The 19,500-nt window shown below is 40.3% G+C and overlaps 1 protein-coding gene across 1 annotated transcript; it reads right to left on the bottom strand.

The window, feature by feature from the left end:
- Nucleotides 1–3,557: 3,557 nt before the first annotated feature.
- On the bottom strand, nt 3,558–3,908 carry LOC149284257 (T-cell acute lymphocytic leukemia protein 2-like). The gene has a single exon (XM_089496972.1). It carries the CDS (start codon nt 3,906–3,908, stop codon nt 3,558–3,560), a length of 351 nt encoding a protein of 116 aa, XP_089353098.1.
- Nucleotides 3,909–19,500: the final 15,592 nt, after the last annotated feature.

Raw genomic sequence — 19,500 nt, 5'->3', positions numbered from 1 at the left:
TTGATACATATTGTCCATTGACTGTATAGTGCATATCTCATCCATCTACAATAGCCTGAACTCACTGCTAATTTTTGTCTATGAGGATGACATGCCTACATGCTTGATTTTAAACAGTTGTTTGCAATAGGTGTAGCTGAAACACCTAAACTCAATAATTAGTTTGGTCATATCATATATCATGCACTTTAATGGACATATGGTTCATGCGAAGCAATCCTTGGAATTGGAGCTTGGGCTATCCTTTTTCCCACTGCAGAATACTCCTACAACGCTGCCTACGTGTCCATACAAAAATATCAGGTTACATCAACCATTAAGTAAGCTACATGCTTTCATGTCTTTATCATGTCATGCCTGAAATTATAAATACTGTACATGCCATCAATGAATCCTGGCTTAAATTGTCATAAATAAATATGTTCAGAATGGATCCGTTCACCTTCCTCAGAAGCACACTAGTGGTGATCTCCAGCAGTCTTAAAAAGAGACCATTTCCTGTGAGATTTCAGCTGTAAATCGTCTAACCTCACACCTAAGGAGAGATAAAAATCGACGTAATTTTCAAGGTGATAGACAATGGAGGGAAACCTCTTGCATTTAAATTGCCGTATTATGGTGCCTTTTGCATACTCCCTTTCAATAATGGGAACCGACATAGCTTTGTCACGCTGTTCTATGTAGAAGTAGTGGCGGTCAGATCCCTGTTTTAGCCCAAACACCCCTGGTCCATAAATTCCAGCCCTATAGTTTCTGTTGTAGTAAATTACTACATCTTCATCTTCTGAAGAAGGGGGCTTATCACTTCTTAAAGTCATCCAACGCTTGTATTTCCGTAGACCGGTAACCCTGGCTTCATCTATATGAATGTGAAGTTCTTCATTTCCGACCATTTGACCCTTTGCTTGAACCTAGACTATAGCCCTACAAACTTCCCTGCACATGTTATACCAGCCTGTCACGGTTTCAGAAGACTTTCCCGTCAGGTTAGTCACCACATTTAGTGGCTTCTCCAGGAATAAAATATCACATAAACTGAGATTGCAGTGAATTTTTCTATTTAAACTTGTGTAATTGAAAAATGTATTATTATTATTATTATTATTATTATCGTTTGTACAGCACTGCAAAATCTTATGGCGCTATATAAAAGGGTAGACTGGACATAACAATTAGTATGTAACATAACAAGATGACATACAGAAATAGGCCTTTAAGCTCCTTTTTTGCTGTAAAATATATTCCCTCATCCCCTTACTACCACCTGCAGAAGGGTCCTTCATTATTACTTTCTTCATTCCACCACCATTCCAATTTGATCCTTCCACCACAAGGTTTAACAATTGAGATGAACTTCCATTGATTACTTAAATACACTTACTGGGATGAGGGGGTGGGGTGGAAATGAGTCCTAGTTGGGGTACTAGACTGTTTAAGCAAATTAGATAATACCATTATATTTATATACTCTATGTATATATCTACTTGGCCTAAACTTAGCTTAATAGATTACTCAAGCTCTTAGAAGAAAAATGTGTTAGTACAGTGGGGTATATTGAGACAACTGTTAACAAACATAGAAGGTTGTATCAAATGACCACGGGTGGGATAAAGGGAAAGCAGATATCATGGATGTTGGTAGACAGAGACAAGGCAAAACAAAGAAAGGAAAGGTGCAATATGGACAACAGCATTAAATCAGGCAGAAAAGATATGAAAATAGGAGTAATTAAAAGAAATAACCAAGGGTAGGTAATGTTTAAAACATTTTCATTTTCTCCTCACCTAATTGAAGGTACTATCTCTTAATTGAATATACATCATCCATAAACATACGAGACATAATATGGTTTATGGATATGTCTTGAAATGCTCCCAGCAGTGTGACGTACTTGATAGGAAAAAAATAGATCATTGTATGAAAAAAATGTTGAATAATTTATTGGAATATATTAACTTCGAAATACAATTCAGATAACACATTTTAAGACTTCAAAAAAAAAAATCTTTGGTAACCTCAGCTACAAACAGTTGTGAATCAACCACAGAAGTGATGAATTCTCATCTAATAAATCCTCAATTTAATAAATATTCATAAAAATAAAATTCATAACGCCTACCAGAAAAAGCATATTTTATACGTATTATTTTCAACAACAGAGTCATGTAAAGGGAAGGATAATACCAATTTTAATAGAAGTGAGAAGAGAAAAATATACATACTCCTTGGGCAAACCTTAGTACATTTTTACACATCCTGTGCCATTTAAACTGCCATTATTGTTATTTTCATTGCCTTGAAGCTCTGTGATACACCCATACTCAATTAAATTGTTGCTTTGTAAATTACACTGGACAAAGTCAAATGGAATTGCCCCCGAGTTGTCCCTATTAACCTTGGTCCTAAATGTGAGTCTTTTAAAGTCCCTGAAGAAGGTAGTCTAATCGGGTATTCATATTTTGAGGAAGGAAATTTAGCGGGATTGAGTAACCCGATTACTTTGTATGATTGCTAACTTGGCCATACATCAATAAATCGTCTAAAATTGGCCACAATATTTTATTATTTCTGTATCCTTGCTAAACTAGACCTTCAAATTACAATATTTACAGTGCATTAATTTACAACATACTACATGCCTTCTACTGTTCAAATGTCCATAATTCCATTCTGTAAGGTTATGGACAGATACATACCAACTTGATCACATCACCAATGTTTGTTTATGGATGAACGGATATTATTTACACTTCTGGAACTCGCTGCTCTGGCACTGAAGCTCTTACAACTGAGATAAGAGTCTCTGTTAACATGACACCTTTGATTACAAATTGCATAAAAACCACTAATAATAATTTCACAACTAATATAGCTAATTACATCCTACCAATACACATATTATTTACATTTTATCCCTGCCTGTTTTCTTGTCAAATATGTTTCTTTCTCAAGTGCTATTACAACAAAACAAAAAAATATTTTTATAAAAGTCAATGTGTATTATAATAGAGAACAAAATGTTACTGAGGTTTTTCAATGTGCTACTAATATTATGAAGCTGTCTCATTCTTGAGGGATATCATACAGTGACGGTAAGAAATATTTTTCTCACCTTCATTAAACAGTTTTCTGGAAAGGGTGTTTCAACTAGTGTACAAGAGGTGATAGTGGAGTTTTCATCTTTGGAGACATAGGATTAGATCAAAGATATTTTTGTTAACTCTAAGAGAAGCTTCTTTGAACAGCAGTTATCAAGTTTCCAATACCAGCTGGAAATGAGACTCTGTATAATATCATGGGAACTTAAGAGGTGGTCATTGGTTATAATAATCTAATTATATGTATTATGCATTAACTATGTCGGTATTAAAAACTTAAAGAGAATGTGTTGCAGGATGATCAGTGTGTGTATAACACACCACCAGCTTTCCTTTAAATAAAAACAAAAATAATCGAGAAAAAACATGACAAATTCTTTTACAATTCAACCTACAACTTGGAAAAAACATATGCAGTATAGGTAAGTTAAAGTGACTTGGAAAAATTTCCAACAAGGTTATGGTGAAGGAACTATTGACCAGCAGTCTTGAGTATCGCTGCTTGTTCCAGGAGATGAATCGCTGCAGTTATCTATTGTCCATTCCCTCATGTTTGTCATCTCAGGTTCTGGTTCCAAGAGGCCCAAGATGTTTCCGGGCGAATTCATTCCAACCTTTGTTATTCCTTGATCACCCAAGATGTCTATGAGAAAATTAATGTATCTCATGGCCAGTCTGAGTGTTTCATTCTTGCTTAGTTTCTTGTCTGGTGGGTGGGTGGGAATAAGTTTTCTTAGCTCAGCAAAAGCACTGTTTACGTTTTGCTGCCTCCATCGTTCTCTAGTGTTTGTGAAAATCTTACGTGTCATCTTCTGCTGCTCACTAGAAAAAAAAAAGATGCAGCTATTGTTATCATTATTTTCATTATTATTAAATGACACATAACGTTGAATAACTCTTAATTGGTGATTAAAAAGCTATACAAAACCCCAACATATACTATTTCGATTGAGTAGAAAAAAAATATTGACTTCAATATGATTTTGCTCAAACAGTATTCCAAAATAAGCGCACATGATTAATCTTTTAACTGCTTCTAAGGCATATGTCTTCCACTGACATATGTTGTATTTCTAAAGCATGGAAATATTAAATGCATATGAAAAAACACCTAAACCTTTCTTTGTTTGATTCGAATGCTCAATGGGGCTCAGTGCGATAAAATAATCCTTATTGCTTTGGTTTTGAGGCGCATATGCCAATAAAAAAAACTGTGGGAAATAAGTAAATTCATATAGAAATGTATAGTACAGTAAGTAATCATAGTATACTGAAGCAAAGTTGTGAGAATATATCCAAAAGTATTCATTAAGGTCATTTTATAAGTGATATGTGGTAATAAAAAGATAATTAGTGGCTTTAGAAATTGCTTCAACAAATACATACTGTCTAATAAGTATGACAATGTTATTTAAATATAAATAAATTGTAAGAATACGCAATATAATTAAGCATTTGTTTTAAGCTATATATATATAGTTATATATAATTCTCAAACTAAGCACAATTATACTGTGAAATCTGAATGTGTTTTGTTATCAAATAAACTAGTATATATATATATATATATGAATTAGTATAATATTCTATGGTAATATTAAACTCTGCATATAGTATTATTGTGATACACAAAGGGCACACATAAACATTCTTTCAAGCACTGCGTAAATTGCTGGCGCTATATAAATAAAAGATAATAATAATAATTTTAGATATAATAAAATGCATACATGCAATGCATTTCATTTTATCTCAGACTTGAAAAGGAAATACACATTACTCTTTGAAAATGATTATTTTCCACGCATTATATGCTACGTGAGTGTCAGCAGTACGTAGTTTACCCGTACACAAAATTCTAGGCATATATCCACATATACTTTACATTCAATAAATCAATCTTTGTACAGTTTCCAACAGAACGATTATTGCTATTTACTATAACTACCCTGCCCTCAAAGGTAGAGCCAACTTTTTCAGATCCTAATCATTCAATATATCAGTACAAATGCTTTCTTATATTTGTGACTTTTTGTGACATACTCTTCCACTTTTTTATTTTATTTAATGCTTCAAGTCTGAAGAATGCTGTTGCGTCTCTCACTGATGTCATTTCATAGCTAATATGACTACAGTAAGTAAACTATATATAAGCATAGAGAACAGATTGCTACAGAATACATATATTCGGTAATATTAACAGATCATACGCATACATACCTTGGAAAGCCTTTGAGACTGTGTTCAAATGTTCTCAGTGTATAGGCAGTGCTAGAGTATACTCACAGTAGCCAAGTACACATGCTATACCTGCACACTCTGGTCTGTATGCACAGTTAGATGTCCTGGTCCCTACTGTCACTTGTCTGTCAGTCAGAGTGCGGGACTATATTTATAGCAAGCCTGCCTCTTTGTCTGACGCGTGTCACTGCTGGTCCTAGAGATGCTTGGTTTTTCATCTCCTGGGAGATCCTTCCCATCGTCAGCCCTCCCCTTAATTGTCTGCTGGAGTTTGCAGCAGGAATAGGTATGGCGGTGGTCTGGATCCCATGAGTACAAACTATTAAAGAATGAGTAAACAATTGCTATTGATGTCCGAGAAGAGGAAAGTGTTAACCCTTGCATGAGACAAATGTATTTTACCAACAAAAGAGAGTTACAAAGTTGCTTTTTAGTAGTATACATATATATATATATATATATATATATATATATATATATGCCTTTGAATACAATATATCACAACTATAAAATTAATATTTTCTTAGTGCGTGCACTCAGTAGTTATTTCCATACGACATGCTTTTTTCTACTCCTAGCGTGCACAGCTCCAGTCCTCGAGAGCCGTAAACTGGCCACGCTTTTTCAATATCCTAATATTGTAATAAATTACTAATAATATTAATAAAATTAATAAAAAAAATTACACAAGGATACCGCCTGTGGACTGTATTTATGCAGACCTCTATAATCTCTCCTATGGACTTGACCAGTACTGATGAACTTTTTAGTAGTTAAGATTGTACGTCATGAGCCTCATATGCTAAAAAGCTTGACCTTGTTAAATAAATGATGTTGAAGTAGTAATATGCATTTAGCTCAGAAACATTTAGGGTATAATGATAGGTGTTTGGTAAATAGGGAATTTGCCAAGCAGTGGGTCTAATAATAACTTGACCAGCGTTTCATTTTGAAAAAAAGGAATAGACTCTCAGGAGCATAATTGTTGGATTTATTTGGTGGCCTATCCATACCACTGGATTTTAAGATGGTTAATTTTCATTCAACATGGATAACAGAATTGCATAGTAATAATTTTACTCATTTTCCATCATGATTTGATATGCCATAATGCAAAATCCATAAATGGTGTAACAAACCGGGCACACATCTATGTGCTTATTATTATTTATATTTTGTATTCTTATTCTTATTATCGACATTTCAAAACATATGACCTGCATTATTTTTTTACACTACATATTTTTTTTTCTTCAGCGGCACATAATTATTCTATCTATGTGGAGTCTAGACCTCTATATGAAGGTATGTACTGAATCTACATGTTTCCTTGTCACTGTTTGGAAGTGAGACCCACTGTTTATTAGATCTACCGTACTATTTTAAATATGGCCTTTTAGTAGGATTTGTTATGGTTTTTCTTGTGTTCCGTGAAAGAGAGAAATTGTAAGGAAGAGGAGGTGAGGGTGCTGAAGTAGGAATTTACATAATCTGATTAAATGGGGATTATCTAGTATCCGCTAAACAGGCTCAGTGTGCTTGAGCTCCAAACCTTTACGATTCATAGCTCTCACAGGCCTGCCGAGAGACTGCACCTGCAGGAGCACTGCATGCAAGTCCACTGGGATCTGCGCACTATGGAGCCATGGGAGGAGTTTACGGGCACCATGCTTCATGTGTATATAGCGAGTAATTGATCTGTCTGGATTAGTCTCAAGGAGCCCTGAAAATGAAAGCTTGGCCAGTTAGCGCTATCACTTAAGGTCATCGCATTTTGAATAAGGCTAACTTACCCAATTTTCTACTTGTCTTACCTTTTAACATTTTGTTTAACCTCAGAGAAAATATCTCCAGGCCTCATCGCAGATTGAATTGGGATAAAAACAAATATTTTTGTTATGTTTTATTTATTTACTTGAGACACATGAATTTTAGTACATTATTGTATTTCCAGAGAAATAAAATGATTGTCTTTCTCAACATTTCTGTCTGTGTGAATCAAAAGTGATATGGTTGCCCGTCACATGAAACTATCCGTAGTTTAGTATCGTTTTAAAAGTATTTGTTATGTTTTCGAATTCATATTAATTGATATTTATGTTTCTTTTGGAATTGCCACACATAAGCGGTGTCCAGCTCAATGACAATTAGAAAACACTCTCTTGTAGAAGGCATAGTGCCTTTCCATCTACTTTTTGGCAAAGTTAAAGTGGACATAAGTCTGTATCTGTTTTGGCATAGCAGTAAACTATCATTTTACAGTCCTATATCACGTGGTATCAAAGAAACATACCTTTCAATGGTATGGAAAGAGCTAAATACCATATAATTTATATAATTAAATAACTTCTGTTGCTCTATGATAAAGTCACAAAGTAACAAAGTCAATAGATTCCAGTATGACCTAATATAGCTGTAGACATCTAGATCCTGATCTATATAGTCATATTGTTTTGTCCTCCATTAAAGAGGGTGAGTTAAGTCCAATATATTCATCTGCACCTTTATTGAGAAGCATGCATGCTTGCATTTCTTGCCTCACTGGAACATGTGTTATTGCATGTCCAGACAGGATTGCAGGTACAGCTTCATCTACCCCATATGCCACGTGAAGATAGTGGTGATGCCAGTGCTCCATATAGGCATACAGGAGACTGTGTAAAGCCAAGGAAGGGATGGATCTTCTTGGTCCCCCCTCGAGGGGAACCACTGAAGTTTTTAAGGGGATATGGGAACCAAAATGTCAAATGTCTTCAGATACTTGGCTCTACAGTGGTATTCACAGATTGAGTCCTGTGCAAAGAAGGACTCAATCAAGTCATGTGACACATGCACAAAAACACAAAAGTGCAGTAATTATACCGTCGACCACCCATAGGTAAAGCTTAGCCCGTCTATTCTGTCCTTTTACTTTCACTTATTATTTATTAAGTCTTAAACTTTGCGGAACACATGCTATTTCTATTGAAGAAGTAGGCGGGGGGTTGCCACCCCGTGACATGGAGAAGGGGCGTTTCACCTGGAGTCTCTGGGTGACAGGTATGCCTATGCACCTCCCAATGCCTGTAATACTTGGAAGTTTATACCTGGTAATCACTTTGAGTTACATTACATTAATTTATACAGCGCCAGCAGATTCCCATTCTGTAAAGTAAACTTTTATCACATGGATCACAAATAATGGTTAGGTTTGTGTCACCACTTAGATAATTTTATGAAAGTTAATGAGTAACTCAAACTAACAGTCAGATGATCCAATGTAGTCCTACCATGTCCTCAACTCTACTATATACTTCTGTGTGTCAAAACAACAATTGAGGTCTTTAGCATGTTGAGCAGATAAACCTTAGTAGGTCTGTCATTTCAGCCTTCCCTTGAAGGGTTCAATTACATAAAAAAAACACAAACACACAAACACAGATGTTTCAGTTTCTATGACAACAACCAATACCAGCTTATGTATCATATGATCATTACATTTTCCTTGGAAGAGTTTTCAAGAGTAACAGGGGTGGTGCATTTCATTACAAATGTGTTATATCCATCAAAGGTAAGTAGACGAGCACCCTTTATAATGAGTTGACAGGGTCGTACAGATAGATCCATTGCCACAGAGAAGCAATGTTGTGGCGTGAAGTACAAATATGTATCTAATCCTGTGTATAGTGTACCCAAATCAACACATTTCTGTTAAACAAGACATTTTTGGGCGTTGTCCTATGGACCAAAATACTATTTTCTCTTTTAGTCTGTGACTATTTTTGGTCGCCATGTGAAAGTAGTAGCTGGGCATCGCCAAACTATTCCTGGCTGAAAGAGGCAACATACAAAAACTAACAAAAGAGACTATTAAAAGCTCAATGTATTCAAAAATATATTAAAATAGTAAATATAGAAAGTGGTCGGAAATTGAATAGTCCCTGTTATGGGCTATAATCAGACCATGGTGGTAAAGAACACCACCCTCAGCCGAAAAAATGTATAACTCCAAAATTAAGTCCCCTAAGGTCTCAACAAAATAAATGTCTCTGTCACTATGTCAGAATCACAAGGCAGCATCCCAATTAGACTGCTAGACATTTTTGATCGTTGTCCTATGGACCAAAATACTATTTTGTTCTCTTTCTGTGACTATTTTCGGTCGCCATGTGATAGTAGTAGCTGGGCATTGCCAAACTATTCCAGGCCTGAAAGAGGGAACAATCAGCTTTGCTCAAACAGCAGTTAGTGCTCTCGCTATAAATCTCACCTACTGACAAGCCTGCAATATTTGCTGCCAGCGGCCGGGGAGACAGATTTCCTAAGGAATATGACCAGGCCAAAGCAAATGTTTGCCTTTCCACATTTACAAATGGCTGTATGTGATTATTCAAAAAAGCAGTTCTATGGTAGAGTTCTTGTTTCAGTGTATATTCTGCCTGGAAAATGTGACTTCGCTAGCTCAAATTTCTCCCTTTCTTTTGCAAAATGATAATAAAAAAATAGTTTACACGGGTGTTTGTATGCCAGCAGTAACGTTCTGTGCAGGGTATGGGTTGGACGCGGGTTTTGCATGCTAGCAAACTTCACTGCTCTATTCATTTAAAGAGGGGGAAGAGAAAAAGGAGGAGGGAGGAATGGTTTATGTGACGCTTTTGATTCCTCTATTCACTGCTAAAAAACGAGATCACTCCAGCAAACTGGTCTATGGAGATAAGCATTTGAAGCGGTCTGCATGCGACTGATAAGGCTTGCAACGTTCATTGGAAGATTATTCGTTAAGAAGCCGTGCTAAATAAAATACAGTCAAAAGGCTTAACGCTATCACTCAATTTCATCCTTGGGTTTTACGGATTCTCTCATGAATAATGCTCTGCTGATTTTTTTTTTGCATTTCATGTCTGATGAATTAAGCTCATTGCTGTTTTCTGAAGCCACAAGGAACTGAATTATTATGTTCCGGCGTTAACAGCGGGTGTTATATGCTGTGTTTAAAAAATATATATATACACAGGGAGAGAAAATAAGCTCACTTATTTTCAATTAGTTTTTGCATCATACATTTACATTGTCCTTTTCTTAATACAAATGTATGACTTAATACTTTGCTTTTATGTTGTTTTTTTTAACAAAACATAATGAAGCTGAATGTATAGTATCCTATCCAGTCCTGTTAAACCACAGGCTGCTTCAGGCCCAATCTAGTAACTGCTCTCCCTATAGAAGGATACCCAATTCCTCATTTCTTTTCATATGTAATGCCTCATGGTTTCATGAGGACTATTCTTACAACCATATGCTTGCCACTAATAATGACCCTCTGCAATGAAATAAATAGAGTAGTGATGGACTATTCAAAGATTAATATTTCGAAAGTCTCAGCGTGAGCTCATTGATAAAGTTTACATGAATGGTTAACAACCTGTTTCTGTGACAAATATGACTATGTTTTACAATAAGTAAAGGACAGATCAACATGAATTATTTGACCAGTTACATTATGATGGTTGTATTCTCTTGTCTCCCTTTGTACCACATATTGTTATCAGATGAATAAAGTTTTTTGAAACCAGAGCTGCTAGGGCTGATATTTTTACTGTAATAAGTGCTGCTGGCAAACACTGGCGTCCAAGCTGATTTGGAGTGCAGCTCAAACCATTTGGCATTGGTGGCTGACTCCTCATCGGGCACTAAGGGTTATATGACAATAATTGCGAAAGCAATATATTTATGAATATAGATGCCTGCCTCGATGTGCCTGACAGAGGATGCAGGATAAAAAATATCAGGGTTTTTAATATGTATAACTTGGAGGAAAGGAGAGGGGAGATGTGAAAGAAACACTTAAATACTTAAAAGGGATTTAATAAAGTACATAAGAGAACTTATTTTAGAGGAGAAATGTTAGAACAAGAGGCCATGGTCTAAAACTGGAAGGACAGAGGTTTAGATTTAACATAAGAAACTTTCTTTAACTGAGTGGGTGGTAGATGAAACAGCCTTCCACAGGAAGTGGTAGAAGCTAGAATGGTAAGGGAATTCATGCATTGGATAGGCATAAAACTATCCTGAGTCTCTACATCATGAACATAAATGGGCAGACTAGATGGGCTGAATGGTTCTTATCTGCCATCAAATGCTATGTTTCTATGATCAGAGCCGGCCTTAGGCGTTGTGGCGCCCTGTGCGGACTACTTCTCTGGCGCCCCCCCCCTCACTACCCCCCCTCTCTGCCCCTTCAAACTACACCCCCCCCTCTGCCCCTTCAAACTACACCCTCCCTGCCCCTTCAAACTACACCCCCCCCTCTGCCCCTTCAAACTACACCCCCCCCCCCCACTTACCTTGTTGCCGGAGTCCTGCGGTGAGAGCGGGAGGCATCCGTCTTCTCTCTCTGCCGCGGTGCCGGCATTTCATGTTGAGCGCCGGAATAGTCCGGCGCTCAACATGAGATGCCGGCACAGCGACGGAGTCACGGAGAGTAAGGGGCGCCGAGCGGTTGCCGAGAACTTCACGAACAACCGCTCGGCGCCCCTGACCGGGACTTAGATTTAAGCGTCGTTTTTTTTTTTAAACTTTATTTAACATGAATGATGTTAAATAAAGTTTTAAAAAAACACAAAAAAAAAAAACCGATGCTTTAATCTAAGTCCCGGTCAGGCGCCCCTGCAACCATGGCGCCCTGTGCGGTCGCACAGGTCGCACACCCCTAAGGCCGGCCCTGTCTATGATACTTAGCTTAGTATGTACCATTCTCTGTGGAGATCCTGCTTTCTTGAGAAAAAGCTAATTATTTGATGCTTTTTATTGGTCATGATAAAATATACTGTATATGAAAACTGTCCATGTTGTGAATTGAAAGTTTCAAGTGACCATACCTGTGAACTCTCCGGGTCTTGACACGCCCCGCTCCCCGTCCATTTTTTCTTTTAAATTGGGGTGTTTCCCGCTGCCATCAGCTGGAACGCCCCCAACGTCAGAGGGAACTCCACCAACGTCAGCGGGACCGCCCACCAATGTCAGCGGGGCCGCCCGCTGACATCAATCTGCAGTCCTGGCCGCGTTCTGCAAGGGAAGGGAAAAAAATCCAGAATAAATGGATAATTCCTGCTCTATGATGTGACCTCATGTGGATCAATCCTTGCATAAGTGATGTAAGTAAGTCAAAGAGCAGAGGATCGTGGGTAGAGGAGTACTCCCATGGAACATAAAAATAAATGATAAACTCACTGTTTATGAGACTCTTTGCAACAAATACCACATAGAGTCATAGAACAAAAACGAAACCATATAAAGGTATAGTTAAAACTCCATGTCTCCTAGCCCCTCAAAACAATGACATTTTGTTTGGTTTTTCCTGTATTGTAATTTTAACAATTGTTATTAAATAATAAAAAAAAAACTTGCCATAAAACAAATTTGCCCTGGTTCACCAGTGAAATAACTGTATTAGCATATGAAACACTATTCATAATACCATGTATATTTCATGCTGGGGATTAGTCATCCCCTGTGTCCAGTTCGTTTTAGAACCCATCCTATTCAACATGTCCTAACAGGGCAAAGGTGAAAGCAATACAGAGTTGCTATGAGTTTAGCTAACACTAGTAAAACCACACCTGCTATGTCTCCTGCTTCTTTCTACGGTTTCTTAAAGATTTATGGGAATGAATCCTACGTGGAAGGTCACTTTGTTGTCCTGCCATACAAGGGGAAATGACTTCATGTATCAGCATCACAATAAAGGACAGATGCAGGAGCATGCTATATGGTGAGTGAGTGAATGGAGGAAGCCATTAGGTAAACATTCGTCCATAGTGTAACCTAGGTGAAGAATGGTTGCGATCATAAATATAACCCAATCTTCTGTAATTTTAATAAGTGAATAAAGTTTGCATATACTGTAAGGATGAGTGACAACCAACTACAATTCCTAATCCAAGGCACTCAATAGGCAAGGGCTGGCACCTGTCTGGCTCTGGGGGACATGCAAAGCCAAGTGGACCCTCAACCTTATGCCCCCACTGTAGCTAACATACAAACATTAACACACTTACATACAAACACTCCTACTTCGATTAAAGCCAGAGCCAGTGTTCAAGGCAGTTAGCTGCTGTGCTATCACTACTATAGGGTCACTTAATGTAGTGTTATATGATCCCACTGAGCTTCACCTCCAGACACCACTTATACCAAATTGGACCTCAGGCAAGCCCTCTTTGGAGAATGAGGAGTGGCCCATTGCCTCCAAGACCATCTTACCATACCTAGGAACTCTCCGGGTTTGACCTGAAGCACTCCAGTTCTCTGGGTCAACACATGAATCCTCCGGGTCTTGACACGGCCCATTCCCCACTCTCCTTTAAATGGGGGTGTTTCCTATAATGGCAGAGGGAACACCCACTGACATCAGCAGGAATGTCCACTGACATCAGAGGGAATGCCCACTAACATTAGTGGGCAGTTCTGGCTGCGTCCCGCAAGGGTAGGCTCCAGGTAGCCCGAAAGTTCCCAGGTATGCATCTCACTGCACAGTCCAGGAATTTTTTATTTTTTTTTACAAAGACCCCACATAAACCAAATCAATGACTGAATATAAAATACCTGCATATTAGGAAACATTTTTTTTTTTTATTTAAATCAGTTTTTATTAGCCTCTGTGAAGTGGGTCAGTACATATAAAAGTACAAAATCAAGTCACAAATGGACATTACAACAATGAAGCATCACATCAATGCGTATAGAAATGCAGTAGTGAACATATCAAAACTTTACAATGTTACTGATGCACGAGTTTCGCATAACAATACTGCTAACACGTATACAATAACCCAATTGTGGAACACATAGTATCGAGCCTCACAGAGGTTTTCCGTTTTGTGTTATGTGAAGAAAAAAAAAAAAGTAAGTCATAGAGAGAGGGGAAAGAGATCCGAAAGTGGGAGATGAAAAGAGAGAGGGAGAAGAGACAAGGAGAAGGAGATGGCAACCCTAGCAGGAGACTTGGCTATTTAGAGATGGAGCAGAGCCGACTTAGCGGTAGTATCCGTGTGCACAGCGAGCCATGGTTCCCACACGGCTTCAAATTTCGTTCCTTAATTTGGCCGTAAGTTGTTCCATAACAATGAGGTCCCATATAACAGACTGTATTTCGGCTGAAGTCGGTGGTGTCCCCTTCCAATTTCTTGCAATCATAAGCTTGACCGTTGCGCAGATGCGATGGATAAGTTTGTGATTATGGATTGACAAACCTCTGGAGTTCCATTAAGCTTAAGACCCAGGGCTTGGGAGAGCTGGTGGAAGGAGTCCCGCCATAGCGTTTGGATAGATGCACAGGACCACCACGCATGCAAATAGGTACCTGGCACGCCACATCCCCTGAAGCAGGTGTTATTAGCGGACTGAAATATATGGGACAAGTGCAGTGGGGAGAGATACCAATGCGCTAAGACCTTGACTAATGTACATGCCGTACGTTTATGAATGGTGGAGGCCGCCGTGTCCCACGTCTCGGTCGGGTAGTCCTTGTTCAGGTCTAAATGCCAACGGTGTCTGTATGAAGGTGGGTCAGAGTATGTTTTCGTGAGAAAGTGGTCGTAGTGTGTAGAAACAGCATGTTGCAAACGTTTACCCGCGAGGAAGCGTTTCTCAAACATAGCAGCTACTGCCAGGCGGTGTTTCGACAGACATGAGAGCAGAAAATGTCTGATCTGGAGATAACGAAACATCTCCGTGGGTGGAATCTGCAGCGACACACGTAGCATTTCAAACGACTTGACTGCTTGCTGCTGAACCAGTTGGCCCAATCTCACAATGCCGTTCCCCAACCACCACTGGAAGTTCCGCGGATCCAATCCGGCCAGAAATGCTGAATTGTAAAACAAGGGAGTTAAAGGGGAGGTGTCACTCATGAGGTGTATGGTAAAACGGTACAACCTCCAGATGGCGAGAGAAGTCTTCATCGATGACAATGAGGAAACGTTAGGGAGAGCCGAGACATCCGTCCAGAGTATGTGTTGAAGTTGACGGTGTGAAACAAAACTCCGTTCGATGTCTACCCATGTGCCTTCCCGGAGGGACCAGGATTCCAGTTGTGAAACTCTAGCTGCTAGATAATAAAGGTAAAAGTTAGGTGCATTGAGGCCCCCCTTATGTTTGGGCATAAACAACGTACGTCGGTTGATCCTGGCCCTTTTAGATTTCCAAATGAACCTGAAGATGAAGGATTGGAAGGAGTCCAACTCGGTTCTGCGAATGGGGATAGGTAAGGTGCGGAATAAATATAGCAGATTGGGCAAGATGGTCATCTTGATCGTGCAGATTTTCCCAAGCCAGGAAATGGAATATTTGGACCATTGTGTAATCTCTGTGCGTAAAGAGGTCAACAGTGGTGTGTAGTTTGCTTGGTACATCGTCTTAGGCGAACTGGTGAGTTTGATGCCTAAATAGGTGAGTGACGTGGATCTCCAGGTAAACTTGAAGCTAGCTGTGATGGAATGCAATACGTGGTCTCCCAGGTTAATATTTAAGGCCTCACACTTAGCATCATTGACTTTGTAGCCCGAAATTGCTGAAAACATATGCAACGTGGAGTACAAATTAGGTAGCGAAACGAGAGGATTAGTCACTGTAAGGAGGATATCGTGTGCGAACAGACTTAGTTTGTACTGATGACTCTGGATCTGCACACCCGCAAACAGGAGGGGCGATAGCAGGCAGCCCTGTCTAGTGCCATTGAGAACCCGAAATGGAAGTGATTCGCAGCCCATGAGGGCAATCGTCGCCATCGAGTTGTACAATGCTTGAATGCCCCTGAGAAATCGGCCTCCAAATCCAAACGACTGCAGCACCTCCCACATATAGTGCCAATCAATGCGGTCGAACGCCTTTTCGGCGTCCAACGCAAGGAGCATCATCGGTTGATCAGTTGAAATCGCCACTTCAATCAGATCCAGTGTTCTCCTGATGTTGTCTGGAGCCTCCCTTTGGGGAATAAAGCCGACCTGATCCGGATGGTATAAGGGCGAGATAATGGAGCTCAGTCTCGTCGCCAATATTTTCGCATACAGTTTTGTATCTGCGTTTATAAGGGATATGGGGCGATAGCTCCCACAGTTCGCTGGGTCTTTCCCTTCTTTATGGATCACGATGATTCTAGCAGTGAGCATCTCCTGTGGAATCGGCCGTCCGTCTAGAAAGCCGTTAAAAAGGGTGAGTAATCTGGAGTTCAATAACGGCGAGTACTTCTTATAGTACGTGCCCGGCAGACCGTCAGGACCCGGAGCCTTAGAGGCTTTGGTGGAGGAAAGTGCGCGTTTGAGTTCATCTTCCGTGATGGTGCTGCTTAAAAAAGTAGCTTGATCCTTAGCCAAACGTGGGATCGAAATCGAATCTAGAAAATTAGACATCTCTTTGGACCTCTTCCACCACCGATGGATCGGGCAATAAGAATTCATCCAACCTCCAAGAGCAATGAGTAGATACCGTGTCGGTAAGAACAACCGAGCATTCCACCACTCCATGGTCGGACCAGGTAATGGGGTGTATTGTGGAAGATATTCCGGAGGTGACCATGTTCTGACTCAAGAAAACAAAATCAATGCGGGAATATGAGTTGTGAGGATTGGAGAAAAAGGAAAAGTCAAGCATTTTAGGGTGAAGCAATCTCCAGATGTCTACTAGCGCTGATGTCCGGGCAAAATCTCTAAGATGCTTTGTGTTTGGCGATGCGGTCTGCGTGGTGCGAGTCCCTTTTCTATCCAGGAACGGGTCCCATATCGAATTGAAACCACCCCCTACAATTATGCGGTGGGAACGATAGGGCAACAGGATGTCAGATAGACGATTGTAAAATGATGCATCACTAGTGGAGGGAGCGTAAACATTCAAGATCGCCGTGGGGTGATTGTGGAGGGAGAAATAATAAGAGAAATCGGCCCCACTTATCCGAGAGAGTCTCGGTGAGTTGAAATCCCAGAGAATTTCACAGGAAGATACTAACTCCATTCTTTTTTTGTCTCGGGTGTGTTGCGTGGTAGTGCGACCCGAAGGACCTATGCCAGTATGACGGGAGAAAGGATTTACGGAGATGCGTTTCCTGTAGCATGATTATATCGCAGTGGTGGTGTTGGTAGTATCGGAATGCCAACCTTCTCTTATGTGGGGTGTTCAGTCCCCTGACATTGTGTGAGATAACCTTGAACTGTCGAGGCATCATGAAAGGTGGAAAGGCGCTGATGGCAAAGGGGCCAAATAACTGAGCAGAGTGGCCACATTAGGGGTTGTCATCATCTCCCAATAGAAGAGGTAAGAAAGAGAAAGGGTTGGAGCATAGAAAGGAAAAGGTAGAATAGAGAAGAAAGAAGAGAAGAGCAAAATGCAAAAAATAAACAACATTCATATATTGAGGCTACCACCTGACAACGAGTGTCACCTATCTCCAACAGAGTGTCGGGGAAAGTAACTGTCAGGCAATAGAACGACCCCACAGGTCTGTAGGGGGAATTAACTATGCGCGGGGAGTCGGCGGCCTCCCAACAGCCCAAGCAAAAAAAAGAAGGAAGAACTACAACCTCCACTAACTAGTAATGGACATAACATCGAGGAAAAGAGTACCCTTCGTTAGTTAATGATATTAGCGTTAGGCCACAGTCCTGAGTGAAACATTACTACGGGACAGAGCGCATCGTAACCAAAAATAAAATATTTATCAACAGAAATAAACGTAATCGTTTAGCGTAACTAGGAACTTAGCTGTCCCGAGCCTCAATCAGCGGCGACAGCAGGAAAAGTCTTGCCGAGTGGAACTCGTCGTGTTCTGCTGCGTCAAGGAAGCGATTCTGACCGGGAGCCGTAAGAGCCAGTCCATACACAATCCAGACATGAGCAAGTGGTTCGGGTCTGGTGAGGCGAACCAATTCAGGTCATGGTGGCTCCAGACCCAGCAGGAGCAGCGGGAACGTCTCAAGCGGTGCGTGAATCAGGTATCTCTGTCCAAGCCTCCGGGTCGGCAGGAGTTACCACCTGACGGTGTCTCTTATGGCCGAAAGGTAGATTTGGCAGGTCCAGTTCCCGTAGCAGCGTGTCGGCAGCAGACAGTGACCTGATAGTGATGCTCCTGCCGTTATTAGTGGCCTGGAGGGCAAATGGAAACCTCCATCTGTACGGTATGCCCTGGGATCTGAGGTGGTCGGTTATCGGTTTGAATTCCCTGCGGCGTAGCAGAGTCTTGGGAGATAAGTCTGAAAAGAACTGCACTTCTACGTTACCAAGGCTAGGAGTTGTCGATCGTGCTTCTTTCATGAGTGCCTCCTTGATGGGGTAATCTCAAAACTTGACAATAATGTCTCTCGGTTTATCGTGATTAGCGGGTTTAGCGCGTAGGGCCCTATGAGCTCGCTTAACGATGATCTGGTCCAACGGCGTTGCAGGGAGAAGCTGTTGGAAGAGGATGTTCAGTACTTCATTAACGTTCAGGTAGGTCTCTGGAACGCCACGGATACGAATATTGTCTCGCCGAGATCTGTTTTCGAGATCCTCTTGGGCGTCATGTAGGAGTTGTAGTTCCTGTTGTAATGAGGCGATGTCTGACTTCAACATGTGTTGCTCTTGCAGCATGGATGTGTGCGTGCGTTCGATGTCCTATGTCAGAAATGTCCTTCCTTAGATCTTTCAACTCGCTCCGTATTTGGTCTATGATGTCTTGTTTGACCGTAAGAACCAAATTTTTTATGTCTGCGATATCTTGTTTGGAGCATGCCCCCTCTGCAGCTATGTCGTCAAGTAGGCCTGAGTGCGCAGATGGCGAGAGCGCGGGAAGTGCAGTCGAGGCTGGTTTTCTTTGGAAAATGTCCGGTACCGACGACTTTTTAGATGATTTACTGGTGCCCCCGGGCATACTGCGGCACTTGTCCGAGATGTGGTGAAAAGACAGGCAGGTGGAGTTGCTAAAACAGTCGCTTATGTAGGGGTCGTTGGGAGAGCAGGGAGACTACACGACCATCTTGTCCCGCGGCTAGCTCTGCTCCCCCCATATTAGGAAACATTTTAAAATGCAATCCTGGTCTAAATAACTATAGAGTTATAGTATTTTGTGATCAAAATACAGGTATTAATAAGTGGACAACATGATATCTAAAACAGTGAGTGTTTTTCTTCAAGCCCCAAGTTTAACAAATTGGC

The sequence above is a fragment of the Sceloporus occidentalis genome, unplaced genomic scaffold (assembly GCF_023333645.1).
Source record: "Sceloporus occidentalis isolate IW3139 unplaced genomic scaffold, rSceOcc1.0.p SCAF_96, whole genome shotgun sequence".
Classification (NCBI taxonomy): Eukaryota; Metazoa; Chordata; class Lepidosauria; order Squamata; family Phrynosomatidae; genus Sceloporus; species Sceloporus occidentalis.
Note: the sequence above shows the minus strand (reverse complement) of the source record. Positions and strands in the feature narration are given on the sequence as shown.